Source organism: Pinus tabuliformis, chromosome 9 (assembly GCF_031772625.1).
Source record: "Pinus tabuliformis cultivar Carrire ecotype Pingquan chromosome 9, CPIR1, whole genome shotgun sequence".
Classification (NCBI taxonomy): Eukaryota; Viridiplantae; Streptophyta; class Pinopsida; order Pinales; family Pinaceae; genus Pinus; species Pinus tabuliformis.
The window spans coordinates 713,232,832-713,247,502 of NC_142307.1; the positions used below are offsets into that span (position 1 = coordinate 713,232,832).

Below are 14,671 nucleotides of genomic sequence, written 5' to 3' on the forward strand. Positions count from 1 at the left end.
AGTTTATCCTATGTCCTTATTTATATATGACCAATGCATATGTAACGTTTGGAATTAAACTAAAATAATAGTAATGCTGCCCAGTAAGACAATACATTAATTGCAATCTATCATAAAAGACAAAGTACGAAAAATAGTTTATGAAAACCTTAATATCACTATATGAATAGTGTAGATAAAATTGGTGTTTCCATGATTTGAAATTTACAAGGAAAAAACAAGATGGAGTCCTTGGAAATTGGCATAGCCATTGGGTAAGTAAACAGATTAATTGTTATTGTTAACGAGCTATAGTGAAGTTGATAACTCTTATTGAATGTAGGCTATTAACCCTTCTGGGATTGTAAAGCATGCTGATGATTGTGCCAGGGTATATAAGTAACAACTAATGACAATTGTGATAAAATTTGAAATGATTGTGTGTGTGTGTGTGTTTATAGGGAGTAATGGAAAAACTAATTACAATGTTGGTGGTTTTCAATATAGGTTGAACCAGATAGAGAGTTCTAGGTTGAACCTCTATGCACCCCTAATTGGAGAGAAATCATGCTACAGAAGCAAGTTATGACTAGGATAAAGTGCAATAAAGGCATTTAGTACGCAAAGAACGACCTAGAAAGATGGAAATTTCAAGTGTGAAGCATATTCCAGCCTGTTTTGAAGGGTTAGAAGCAAACACCGAGGACGATGTTTCACTTGAGAGGGGGAAGATATAATACCCATCACTGAGAGGTAAATATTTAATTTACTTTACTTTACCCTCTGTTGAGACTTCAACGACCAAGATTAGATCTTAATCAATGGCTAGGATTAACTTCAAGTTGATCCGTGTGAGTTTCTAGAACATTCACACCTTAACTTAATTAATTCTGATTAATTAGTCATATTCCCTAAGTTTAGACTTAGGAAATATTAAAAAACTAACTAGTAATCTAATTAAGTCATTTCACGGCGGAATTTCCAGAAACGATTTATGCATTTTGGATATCTCATGCATTCTATCCTTTCCACAAAATTTCAAGGTTAGAACACATCTGATGCCACAAAAACTAACATTATCAGTTCACCATAATAATAATAATAATAAATAAATAAAGGATGGATCTATACTAGTGGGTAAAGGAACAAGGATCTACTAAGTATTTTTATTAGTCTTTACTAGATAAGGATTATAGCTATAGAGCTGCCATCATTTTAGATTAGTGTCCTTTGGCTTAACAATAAGATTTTGTGAAGTTTTTTACATTTTTTTCTAAAATACAAACACATATATTTTAAATTAAATATTTTTATTTATTCTATTAGTTATTCATATTGAATTGACAGTATAGTTTTGGTTTGAATGATAATTGTTTTGTTTTGTTTTTTCTTAAGGAAAAAATCATAATTTTATTCAACCTATAAACAAGGAACAAAATTACATTATGTAGATGTCATTAGGCATTCCATCATGTCCACCTTTCAGCGAATGCATAATAAAAGAAAAAATTGTACAAAAATGCATAGCTTTGCTAGGGGCTAAGTGTGATAATAATCACTTAACATCCCATTTTTCCTTTATTTTTCTGAACTTTTTGCCAAACCCCATGGTTGGGATCAACTGTTACTATTTCCAATTGATTTCCACCTTCCTGCATAGGGATTTCTTTGTCTTAATTCGAACGCTCAGATACAAGGGTTATTTTTATACACCCCCCCTCCCCCGCCCGGCCAATCCCTTTTCAATGTGTGTATCCTCTCTTTGTTTCCTTGGTGCTTTGATTTCTGCCAATTTTGTACCCTTCTAGATATGGGTCATGATTCTTGACTAGTCCCCAGCTCCTTCATCTACCTACTGACATGTTGTGCTTGAGCATCCATATTTGGAGTATTTTCCATGAGCTCATCTTCTTCATCCTCAGAACTGTCAAGTACCCGCCATCCCTTTGGCTTGTTGGCTTGCTTTTTTTTGGGGGGATATTTTTTGCTTGTGGGTGTGTGTTCTGTAGGTGTCCTATTTGGAAGCAGATTCAACATCTAAATGTTGTATTCTCATAATCTAGAACCTGGTTCAACTGAAAGTTTTCATGTTTTAAATGAATACAATAAACTAGACCTTTACTAAGCTCAAACTCCACACAAATTCTAGAGAATGTAAATAGACCTTTTTTATTTGTGTAGGTATTGATTTTTATTTTTATTTTTCCAAGACTATTTCCAACTTGATGGTGTTGAAAAGGGAGAGGGGGATTTGGCAATCTCACCCAAACTAGCATTGTAGTGACCACCATGCTTGTAGCATCAAATTCTAGGAACCATGGGGTAATAAAGAGCCTAGATCTACCCCAAAATCATGGCCCATCATTTAGGACTTGCTACCTAGCTTTTAGTGTGTCAAAATAAACTATGAAGAAACTCTTGGAACATAAGTAAGTTCATAATTGGGTGTCCAAGAAGAATATACCCACTAATGTAAGTCTTCAATTCTCGTCCATCTACGCATTAACATTATAAATTATAGATAAGAAACAATCAATTTTACCTCCGGGGGTTTAACATCCATTGTTGATGTGTTTTGCATTTTTTCGACTATGTAAGGTCCTAGCATATTTTGGATCTTATCTGAAGGAGTGAAATCCTTCCCCTTCACTGCATCCTTGAACGAGATTGATCCATTAGGGTTTTTGAGACCTATAGCTCCACCTTACATCCTCAAATTTAATATTATGGTGGAATCCTTTGCCATGCTATAATCTTTCAGCTAGAAAGAATCGTGGAGCACTTTCCTTCATATAACAAAACTTGAAGAGTTGCTTGTATTCCCAGGCTGTTTTGAACGCTTTGCTTCAGGTATTCTACTAGATCCAAGCCCCATATCTAGAGAATAAACATCTTCTCATTAATTTTTTTTTTACAAAAATTTGGTATTTTCTTTCTCTATATATCTTTTGTCCAGATATGGAGATAAAAGACAAAGAGGATACCCATAGGAGGGCAAATCCCCTTTGTGAGGTTGATCTAACACCAAATCTGAAATGCCAACTTCCCTTTCATGGAAAACCACTGTCAAAACTTCTCGTAGTAGTTTCCCTCTTAAACCCACTCGACCATAGCCGCCTATACACTCTAGCCCACACTTCGGGCTACAAAACCAACACCATTTCGCGGCTATATCAATACACAACCACATCTCCCTGCACATCTTGCAACTCCCCGCATATGCCATTTTTGTTGACAAAATTTCACCCTTCAATGCCACTCCTGCTACTGCTCCTAACCCTCTCCTTGAATAATAATTATTTAAAATTTAAAAAAATTTAAAAATATTATTTGTTTATATAAATTGGAATTAACAACAATACATAATAATTAACAAAAAATAGTGATAAACTTGTAATGCATCTTAATCCATAACCTAAAACTTTCAAAACCAAAAACCTAGGTTTAATAGAATTTATTAACATGATGGAAGAGATATTATTGTATATATCCCTTATGCCTCGTCTTTTAAGTTTTACATTGTTAAAACATATATGCTCAAACTGATAAGTTATTATGCAAGTATTTCCTTAAATAGGCATGGGGATTCATGTTTTGGGATCTTCTTGTAAGCCATCCACTAATCACTAGAGTCACACCATACCTTGGTAGCATATTAATGCCTTGCTTTTCCCCAAGTTTTTAATGCCAAACTTGTCCCTTTGTTTTCTTGCCTTTGTTAAAAGCATCTCCTCCTATAAATTGGTGAGCATGTGAAGATTTTGTGGTTAGTAAGATTTGTTTTAAGAGAGAACATTTTTCATATTTAATAATGAATACACAATGATGGCCATCTATATGAATAAATTAGTGGTTTTTTAAAATAACTTATTTTATGTATGGATTTTTCATCTTTGATTTTAAATATGATGTCAAAACTATATTGTTATATAATAAAAAAGAATGTAATTAACACTAGGATAACCATATAAATTAAATGATTGGTAAAAGTCTATAAATCTCAAAACATTTACCTTATGATACATCTCACATTTAAAAAATTATAAAAATTAACTAAATTATAATTTTATTCTAAATTATTATTATTATTATTTGTATTTAAAGGAATCGACAACTAGGCCGAGCTCGCACTCCGCTGACATGGGTCGATTTTGGCGGCTACATAGGTGTCTAAATATGCCCTTCGTGCAGGCATAGAATAATTGAGAGGATTTGACCCTCGAATCTCATAACTTAATGACTTCATATCACGAAGATTGCCAATATAGCTCCCCTCATAAGCTTATTTTAAAATATTATTAATTTTAATTATACAAAAAAAATACATCAATTAAACATATATACATTTAAAAAAACATGTAACAAGATTCTTAACCATGGAGATTCATCCCAACTTTATCATGGAGATTCTTAAATTGTAGATAGGCTTTGTGATGATACCATGGGCCAATATCTTGGCTTTTGTCAGATGAAAAAAACCATTGGTTTTATTAGTAATAAGGTAAACCAATACATAAGTTTCGAGCATAAGAGATCGGCATATATCCATCCACCAATAGAAAAAACAAATACATCATCCAAAATATCAATACAAATGTTTTTATACCAATCATGCACAGGGAGAAAGATTGTAACTAAATCTGATATGTCCATCACAAATGTAGCTACGATGTTTCAACACAAAATAAGCTTGTCATAACATATATCACATATCCATTAAAGTACACCACAAAACCTCCAAGCAGTCATTCACTATGGAAAATATATGGATCCCTCATCAAAGACTTCCCCATCCAAGAAGTGATAGTATCTAATGGCTCCATCAATAACACGATGTCCAGCTTTGGAGAGTGTATCTGCAATATTGTTTTCTTCCATGTAGACATGTTGAATGTGAAAGTCTTGGAAAGACCCGATAAGAGTTTTAATATGATCTAACCAACCTCGTAGGTCTGGTGGGTCATAAGATGTGTTGTCTAGTATAACATCAATAAGAGTCTTGGAATCACCATAAACATGGACAGTCTCCAGAGATTTCTCTCTGGAAAACTAGAGAAGCCCCCACAAAGCACATGTCTCCGCCTTGGAATTTGTACTAGTCCTGACATACCAATGTAGCTTAGAGTGTTCCCTTTCATTAACTCTAAACGAAGACCCGCATCCACATCATCCTCACTGGGCAACATCGTCGAAGAAACCAGCTGGAAAGTAGATATGTGGGGGAGCGAGTCTTGCAGAAAGATCCTTTGTAATCTCGGGTCGTGTTTCCTGTGCATCCAACCAAGTGAGAATCTTTGAGCATATCCAAAGGCAATTGATCTAGACCCCATCAAATATGCAGTCGTTCTGCGCTCTCCAAGTTTCCCATATGACCAACAAGGAAATGTATCTATGTGATCCATGTATGCATGTCCACCATCGAATACATGATTCCACGTAATCGAATTGTTGATAAGGGACCTTGCAAAAAGAGAGAACCTATGACCAAATATGTTGAGTGGTATTACAATAAAGAAAAAGATGTGAAACAGACTCACCAACAACACCACAGAGGGGACACCATCTCGAGCCATGATATCCACGCTTTTTGAGATTATCCCAAGTTAATATCTTATTGTGGCATACTAACCAGGTGAATAAGATGATCTTCAAAGGAATGTTCCACTTCCAAATGCAGAGGAACCAAGGGGCAGTAATAGAACTATATATATTACCCATTATATACCTGTAGTTTTATGCTACCACAACGTAGCCTTTTCATAGCATACCATTCCATATCAACCAGTGACCCCTCAAGTTTCGGCATAGCCTAGCTCGTTTGAGATCCTAGATGAAACCATTCCATGCCAGGGCATTGTATCCATGTAATTCAATCTCCACAATCATTTTCTAGATCAAGTGAGCCCTGTTCCGTCTACTGATTACATGTGCTAGGTAGAACATACCCCTTTGATGTAGTGTCGATAGTAGCTTCAGATAGGCTAGTCTCATTGCAAACACCCATAATGTGATCTCAACCAATGATAATATTATTACCCATACCGAAAGACCAATGTATCCTTGTCAAAAACCATGATTTGATCTTTTGGAAGCTCATCCAAATGTATGATCCCTTCTTCTTACCTATCTCGCCAATTCTGAGCCAGTCAATGAAGGCCCTTCTCTTTAGATACTTTTCCTTAATAATCTCCCCCCATATTCCAGCTCCAAATAAATCCCTCCAAATAAGCAAGGACCAACCAAAAATTTTGGTGTTCAAAATTCCCTATCCTCCAAGTATTTTAGGTTTGAAAATATATTCCCATCTGACCAGATGAAATTTTCGACCTATATCAGCTCCAACCCAAAGGAAACAGGATAATATAGAACATATCTTAGATATAATATGTGCTAGAAGAGCAAATACGTGTGCCCAGTGAGTAGACAATTTTTGTAGGACGACTTGTACCATAGTGTATCTACCACTAAGAGTAAGCCAGCAGTGAGTCCAATAATTAATTTTGTTATGGAACTTTGTCAACAACCATTACCAATCTCCAAATCTGTAATTGTTTGGCTTTAGTCTAAATCCCTAATATGTAAACCCCTCCTTAAGTGGTCCAAAGCCAACGCCAAAATAATTTTCAATGTAGTCAATCTCTGATTGTTCTCCGCTAGAGAAAAGAAAGACTGATTTCTATCGATTCGCAAGTAAACCTGAAGCCTCACCATATCGGTGAAATATATCATGCAATATCATCCACTGAGACTTGGATAGAATCCCAAAAGTAAGTACGTCATCAACAAAGAAAAGTTGAGAAATACTGACCTCCTGTGTCATTCTCAAACCACTGAAAGTACCCAATTTGTTTTTAGCATTTATCTTCCTGCTTATGCCATCCATGACTAGAATGAATAGTAAGGGTGATAGGGAACATCCTTGCCTAAGTCCCCGCCCGACCTAGAAAAAATTGGAAGGGTGTCCATTTATAAGAACAACAAACCACGCCCTAGTCACGCATGCCATGATCCACTCCACATTGTGTATAGCTAACACAATCTTCTTAAGCACAATCCTGAGGAAGGACCAATCCACGCAGTCATATGCCCTCTATAGATCTATTTTCATAATGACCGCCTCCATTCTCTTGGAATGTATGGTGTGAATGCACTCTTGTGCGATGGCAATGACATCATGAATGGATCTCTCGTGAAGAAACCCAAATTGCTCCCTAGAGATGTGAACCAACAAAATCCCCTTGATGTGCTCCGCAATGGTTTTGGATATAAGGCTATAAATTATATTGCACAACGATATTGGTTTGAAGTCTACAAAGGAAGTTGGCTTTGATAGCTTCAGGATGAGAGCGATGAGAGCAATCAATACCACATGTCCAAAAAAACCATAACTCATTTCTCAGTGTGTGTGTGTATAATATTGTAACATTTTTTAATTAAACTGAAAGTAAAAAATGCATAGTTGCTTTTGAGATAAATTTCAACCCTTTATCCTAATTAGTGTAGCCATATAGCCATATAAAGTAAATTGGCAATAAACGCAGATAGGCATTAAAACATCTTCCTCATGATAGATCTCACATTTCCAAGATTTAAAATAAATTTGTAAAAATTAAGTAATCTTTTTATAAACTAATCATTTTCATTAATTATTCAAAGATACATAACAGTCTAGTTTTCCCTCACTGGTCTGGAAAACTAGACTAGTGATGGAAGAACAAAGATTTTGTCCCAAAATTTTACAAAAAGAGAATATATGGAGTGACAATGTATGTTTAAGAATATGATATCAACATGACTATACTTAACAATCCACCAAGATTTAACAAAGACGAAAAAACATCAAGTTGTACATAAAACATGTATGTAGCTAACATAGGAAGAGTACCAACAAAATTGAGATCCATGTGGATTCAGGAAGATGTTGATACGTCAATAGCCTCTGCAAGGGTCCCTGGTGAAGCAAGGCCTTTTCCTTTCTGCAACCATGCTTTGATTCTGGTCAGATGGAGAGACATGTCTTAGTGCTTGAGCCTCATGTCTCTAAGTTCCATTTTCAGCGCATTTATTTGCATGAGAATCTCGTGCTTTGCCTCATTGCACTCCAACAATATTTTGTTGAGAAATGTCTTGATATTCCAATATGGCAAAGTCCTAATGGGGGATTCCAACGTCAAAAGTAGATGCTAACAAACAAGAGTGCCTCATTAATCAGTTCTAGGCAACGCAATTGTAGAAGATAAAGCCCCAAAACAACACAATCAGGATAAAACCCACCACTCTCAAAACTGGTCTTCCTGAAGCCATGAGAAACCCTAAATACGAGGTATGATCAGAGAAAATCACCTAATTGTGTATACTTAAGAACTCAATATTACAATTTTCCCAACTTATAATCACATTTCAAGCAAAATAAACCCAAAAAAAAAAGAAAAAGAAAAACCAGAAAAGGTAAAAAATTCACCTTGTTAATATTAGGGGTGGGGTTCAAAACTCGATTGATTTTATACCTAATAATATTGGGGCATGGGTTCAAAACTCCATTTTTGTACCTAATAATATTAGAGACCCTCCTAGATTCAATTCGATTAACTTAGTTAGCTTGATTGTGTATTGATGTGTTAGATTCAGAAGTATAAGAACAATGCCTCAAACTCGACTTGGAAGGGAAAACTACCTATTCTCCTACTACTCTTAATGTTACTCTTACTTTTACATTCTTCTTTGAAGGAAACATTCTTGAAGAAGTAAATGAATACAAGTACCCGGGATTGATTTCAACAAGAAGCTTAATTGGGAGCACTGTAGAGAGGAGAGAATCTTAGGAGGGTGGAAAGCATTATATGCTCTTCAAAACAAATGTCGAGAGGCAGAGTTATAGAATTGGAAAACAATTAAAGTGCTTTTTGGGCTCCTAGTTTGTCTAGTGTTATTATATGGGTGTGAATTGTAGGCTAGCAACGTCCCTGTCTCAAAATGGAAGCAAATTGAGAAAATCCAAAAACTCTTGATCATGAGCAAGTTTAAAATAAAAAGTTTGGTTTCTTATGAGATAATGCTGAGTGAAACATGAGCAACTTTCGTCGAAGCAATTGTTATGGTGCATCTCATAAGGTATTTTCGAAGAATTGAGCAAATGGGAGAAGGTAGATGGCTTAAAGTTATCTTTAATGAAGGAGTGAGTGAAAGAAAGAAATATTGGATGAAACAAAACAACAAATGGATGCAAAAATGGAATATTTACATCAATGCATGTCCCACAAATAGCAAGGATTTGAAGAGTTATGTTATGGAGAAGTATCATAAGCATATATGGGGAAAAGAGTTGGGTAGAAAGAAGAAGTATTATGTTCAAGAATTCAACCCCGCGTGTGATCTCCAACAAAAAGAGTACATTGGAGTTAGCATTCAAAAGAGTACATTGGAGTTAGCATTCCATGGAGAGCAAAGATTCTTATTGCTCAATTAAGAGCTAACTCGCATCAATTACGGTGCGAAACAGGTGAGTGGAAAAGATCTAAAGAAGCTTGGGAAGAGCGGGTGTATACTTTTTGCACTTATGGGGCAGTGGAATCAGAAAAAACATTTCATTTTAAAATGTGATGCTTTCAAAGACATTAAAAAGACAGTTACAACACTATGTTAACATTGGTTCCTTGGCATTAGGACACTGTTAGTAGGTTGTCAGCTCATCATTAATTTGAATAATAAAAAAATTAAATTACAAAAGACAAAAACAAAAACAAAAACAAAACAAAACTAGTAGTTCGATAGACTATGACATTAAAATTTATTTCTTTCATTCATAACAACTGAAAATTGTGAGATTGAACCTGCGAAAATTACTTTAATATATTTAAAAAAAACACATGCTTGTTATAAAGGATGTAAGGTGACAAAAATCTCTTTGTATCGACTTGCCTCCAATCATACATTTGAACTCGGCAATAATCGGCGTCGCAATGAACACTGTCGTCGTACCAACAAAAGGATGCCTGCGAAGTCGTCGTACAATTCAGTTTAACGCAACACAGTACGGTTAGAATCAAATTCCAGTTCCCCCGCCATTCCAATTTGATCACATTTCCGGTTACTACCTTCACAAGATCCAGCAATGAAGAACGTTTAAAGTTAGGCACCTGAAACATACTTAAATGAATTCAGCCAAATTGTTCGTTTCAAGCCCATATGGATGCAGATGTTATTCATCGTGTGCATGTTCATCTTGGCATCATCTGAATCTACTGCCAAGTCCAGTAATGGAGGCAGCCCACCACAGCAGAATTCTTCTTCGGTCAATTGGCTTCACGAAAAACACTTCAGTCCCCGCCATTGAAAAATGCATACACAGAAAACAAATGGTATTGCAGAAAGACCACCAGAAAGGGAACCCACTAAAGGAATTGATAGGAATACTGCATGACAATGGAGGGTATCTGGACTTTCCGGCCTATGCTTCTCTACTGGATGCATGTGCCGATATGTGTGCTCTGGCAGAAGGCAAACAAATCCATACCCATATGCTCAGAAGCGGAATCCAGGAACACGTTTTCTTAGCAAATAAACTTGTGGCAGTGTATGCTAAGTGCGGAAGCATGGCCGATGCACGACTAATTTTTGAAAAATTGCACAGGCGGAGTGTTTTCTTATGGAACTGGATGATCAGAGGATATGCCTCTAATGGGTTCTGCGAGGAAGCCCTTGCTTTTTATTCACAAATGCAGCGGGCCGGCAAACAACCGGATGAAATTACATTTCCCTGTGTCCTTAAGGCCTGTGCCGGCCTATCGGCTCTACGACAAGGTAAGGGGTTTCATGTTTGCATAATTAGAAGTGGGCTCGAGTCAGATGTTTCCATAGGGAATGTCCTTGCTGCCATGTACTCAAAATGTGGTTGTCTAGAGGATGCATGCCAAGTGTTTGACAAAATGTTCCAAAGATCTGTTGTGACCTGGACTGTAATGATTTCTGGATATGGTATGTATGGGAATGCCCGTGAGGCACTTGAGCTTTTTAATGAAATGCAGCGGGCAGGCGTGAAGCCGGACCATGTTACCTTCACTGCAGTTTTGTCAGCTTGCAGCCATGGAGGCCTAGTAGATGAAGGCCGCATGTACTTTGATTCGATGATTGTGGATTATGACATCACGCCTACTGTGGAGCACTATAGCTGTATGGTTGATCTTCTCGGCCGTGCAGGGCGCCTGGATGAGGCGGAAGACTTTATCAAGAGGATGCCATTGAAGCCTGACACTGCGGTATGGGGAGCGTTGCTTGGTGCTTGTAGAATTCATCGCAATGTGGAGCTAGGTGAACGTGCTGCGGAGAAGATCTTTGCATTGGAGCCAGAAAACGCTGGATATTATGCCCTGCTGTCAAACCTCTATGCTATTTCTGAGAGGTGGGATGGTGTGGCACGCGTGAGGGCAATGTTGAAAGACAAGGATGTGAAAAAGCCAGTAGGTTGTAGCTGGATTGAGATGGAGCACAGGGTTCATACATTCCTGGTAGGGGATAGATCTCACCCGCAATCACAGGAAATTTATGGATTGCTGGAGAGCTTGGCTGGGCAGATGCACAAGGCTGGGTACATACCTGTCATAGACTGCGTGCTTCATGATATCAGGGAAGAGGAGAAGGAGCACATCCTCTGTGGCCACAGCGAGAAGTTGGCCATTGCTTTTGGACTTCTCAACACATGCCCTGGAACTCCTATCCGAATTAGCAAAAACCTCAGGGTGTGTGAAGACTGCCACATTGTCACCAAATTCATATCCAAAATTTCCGAAAGGGAGATAATTGTGAGGGATATGAACCGTTTCCATCATTTTAAGGATGGGCTATGTTCTTGTCGGGATTATTGGTGACTTTGAACAGGGAACAAACAAAAGCCCTCAATACAAGCTAAATTGATAAAATCCATGATGATATGTTTGAAACCATCACCCTCTGATCTCTGTTTTGTAGTAGATATGATTATTTGGGCTTCTTCCCTCCAAAGAATGCAAGAGAACATTAGAATATAAGCAAGAGAATTTTTTAGCACATGCTAGTGAAAATTGTACATCAATGGAATTGAGGTTATTGAAAGATTCTTAGATTTCGGTATTGCAGATTGGGAGGAAAAGAGTTCAGTTGATTCCTGGTGTCACAAATTGCATTCGAAGATGATAATTTTGAGGGAAAGAGAAATTCAATTCTGAATCAAGGTAATAATTTGTGGTGGAGTTTAATATTTTAAAATTATTTCCCTTCTTGAGAATTCACAAGTCAATTTCCCGGGTTGCCTGCGAATTGTTATCAAGTGCTAACAAAACATGCTGTTCATATTCATTTCACAGTTCAAGGATGATTACAAGCTACCGCATGGCACAGAATACGCATTATTGGGTTCGTGGTCATGTTGTTTAATTGAAAAACAGGCACTCTATAGTTTATTCTGTTTTATTGTTTAAAACATACATGTTTAAAATGGTTGGAAGTTCTCAAGGTGTTGTCTTTGGACATGTACAAGCTTGATTGCAAGATTTGTGCAATTTGGAAATTTAAACTAAACAATAATTTGGGTATTAAGAAGGTGTGGAATATTATCGAGGGAAAGGAAAATAAACCCATAGGTGATGCCAATAGAAAGTGGCCTATGATGACAAGCGTAAGTAAGTTTTGTAAGTGCAGGAGGTAAGAACTTCTCAAAAGCTTCGGATAAGATGAAGGCCTTATATGAGACTTCCAATGCAATTCAGGTTCTTTGTTTGAGAAACTAGGTGTACGGTTTGAGAATGGTTGTAAGTATCTCACTGATAGATTACGTCATCAATTTAAAAATTATAAGAGATAAGTTGATCATTGTGAATGATAGTATTGAAACTTAATTTTCGGAATTGCTTGAAAACAAAAGTGCAATATGTTGCAAATGGTTCTATAGGAGAAAGTATAAGTTCAAATGGATGATTCTTCAAATGGAAATTTGGAAGAGGAAGCGTACATGCAATAGTACCAAGGTTTTATGTAAAAGGGGAAATAGCATATAGTGTGTAAGCAAAAGAAATGATAAGGGTTCAAATAGGCCCCCGCATATGAGCATCTTCGGCCCAATGGGTTACAAAAAAAAATCTATAATACCAAAATATTTACATAAAAATTGAAGGTCATGATTGTGATATCCTAGTTTTGACCCTTTGAAAATCTTGAACTTGATCATGTATAATTTATAATTAAAGCTTTCATTATTATATCTTTTTAAACACCATGACATAGACTACCATGGTGATTTTGAAAGACATATTAGATTCAATTTAGATAGAGAACAAGTCAGAGTTTCAATTTAAGAGAACACCGAAGGATTCTTCTCAAGTTTTTTTTTCTAATTTATTATCTAAAACATATATGTTTAAAATGGTCGGAGTTCTCAAGGTGTTATTTTGAAAATACATTCAATAGAGTAGAGAATGGAGTGCCTTCATGTGTTGAATGGGATAGTAGAGTGGGTGTTGAAACTAGCATATCTATAATAACTAGGGAACCCAACAAGGGTGGATCTTGGAAGTTTTTGGTAAGGAGAAGAGTGACTTAGAAGAATTAAATATATCTTCTTCACCTTAGTGGTCTCGTAGTCCAAAATAGGGGTGGTATCCACAAAGGTTTTGCCTATGGTTGGGAGGAAAATGGTGCACACCCTATCAGCCACATTGGAACTCTTTTGTATTCTTTTATGATGATGAGTATAATTTCATTATTAATTATGTGATTGCTATTAAAGTCTTGTAGGATTGATGAGTAAATGCCCCATTGTTTTTAATCAATTAGAATGCAAAATGTATGTGGAAGCATAGGAACTGCTTGGTAAAAGAATGGTGTTGAGGAATGATTTCCTCTATTCAAATAAGTTTGTAATTTGAGAAATATGGTCCGCAAGAATTTGTAAAATGATTTACTAAGGAGATTCATTTAAAATGTGAAATCTAGAACTAATTTTCGTGTAGATCTACCTTTTCTTCTTGTTTTTGGAGATTTTATTATTGTAATTATTGGCATTCACTCTTTTAGATGGTTTGGAGAGAGTCCTGGATGCATTCATCAACCCTCAAATAGTGGCATACCTTGGAAGACTTCTTGTAGCATTTGTAAACCAAATTTTGGAGTTTTTTAAAAGCACAATCAAGTATCGTCACTCCCTCTGTGAAGGAAAACAGTGACATGGTCAGTAGTTTTCTCAAGAAAACCTGTGAGCATAACCTCAAGTTACTAGTCTCCCTTAGAACATGTGTGAGCATGTCCTTTAGAGGCTTATTTGGCTTGGATTTGATGAATTATGGGGTTTTAAGGGGTGAAATGAAAGATAAGAAAGGTATTAAGCATGAATAAGGATGAATGACATTGAATAAATGATTTGGGGATGATGAATTTGATTGAGATCAACCCTTCATTGTTACTTCAATTTGCCTCATTAAAGAGAAGGCTACTCAAATTCACTATATCGTTAACAATTAGTGTTTGTTGCGCATGATAAGTTTTGGCATCTATAATGAATGCTCTCAAGGGATTGAGTGAGATGTTAATCTTTGTTATCGGTGGTTTATTTCTTGAAATAGTCCTACATTGACCTCCTTGAAGGGAAAAAACACTCTTTCTACTTGTCCGTAAAGACATGTAGATGCCATGCATATATTTATTATCTAACCATCATGAATGAGCC

At 36.4% G+C, this 14,671-nt stretch overlaps 2 protein-coding genes across 4 annotated transcripts in view; one reads left to right on the forward strand and one right to left on the reverse strand.

Annotated features, from left to right (window-relative positions):
* Positions 1-14,671, reverse strand: part of LOC149150681 (uncharacterized) — a 236,368-nt gene that overhangs the window by 48,247 nt on the left and 173,450 nt on the right. The window lies entirely within an intron of this gene.
* On the forward strand, positions 9,876-12,968 carry LOC149150682 (pentatricopeptide repeat-containing protein At3g57430, chloroplastic-like). 2 transcript variants are annotated; one of them, XM_089441431.1, is made up of 3 exons: positions 9,876-11,714; positions 12,091-12,185; positions 12,318-12,966. In XM_089441431.1, the coding sequence occupies exons 1-2, from the start codon at positions 10,131-10,133 to the stop codon at positions 12,145-12,147; spliced, it is 1,641 nt and encodes a 546-aa protein (XP_089297557.1). In that variant the 5' UTR covers positions 9,876-10,130; the 3' UTR covers positions 12,148-12,185; positions 12,318-12,966. The 2 variants fall into 2 exon arrangements, with proteins under 2 accessions (XP_089297557.1, XP_089297556.1); XM_089441430.1 differs by having other exon boundaries at positions 12,091-12,968.

Bases quoted from the DNA above. Each gene is read 5' to 3' on its own strand.
- LOC149150682 (XM_089441430.1), top strand. From the start codon at position 10,131: ATGAATTCAGCCAAATTGTTCGTTTCAAGCCCATATGGATGCAGATGT. The intron at 11,715-12,090 runs GTGTGTGAAGAC...TCGGTATTGCAG, and splicing joins GAATTAGCAAAAACCTCAGG to ATTGGGAGGAAAAGAGTTCA.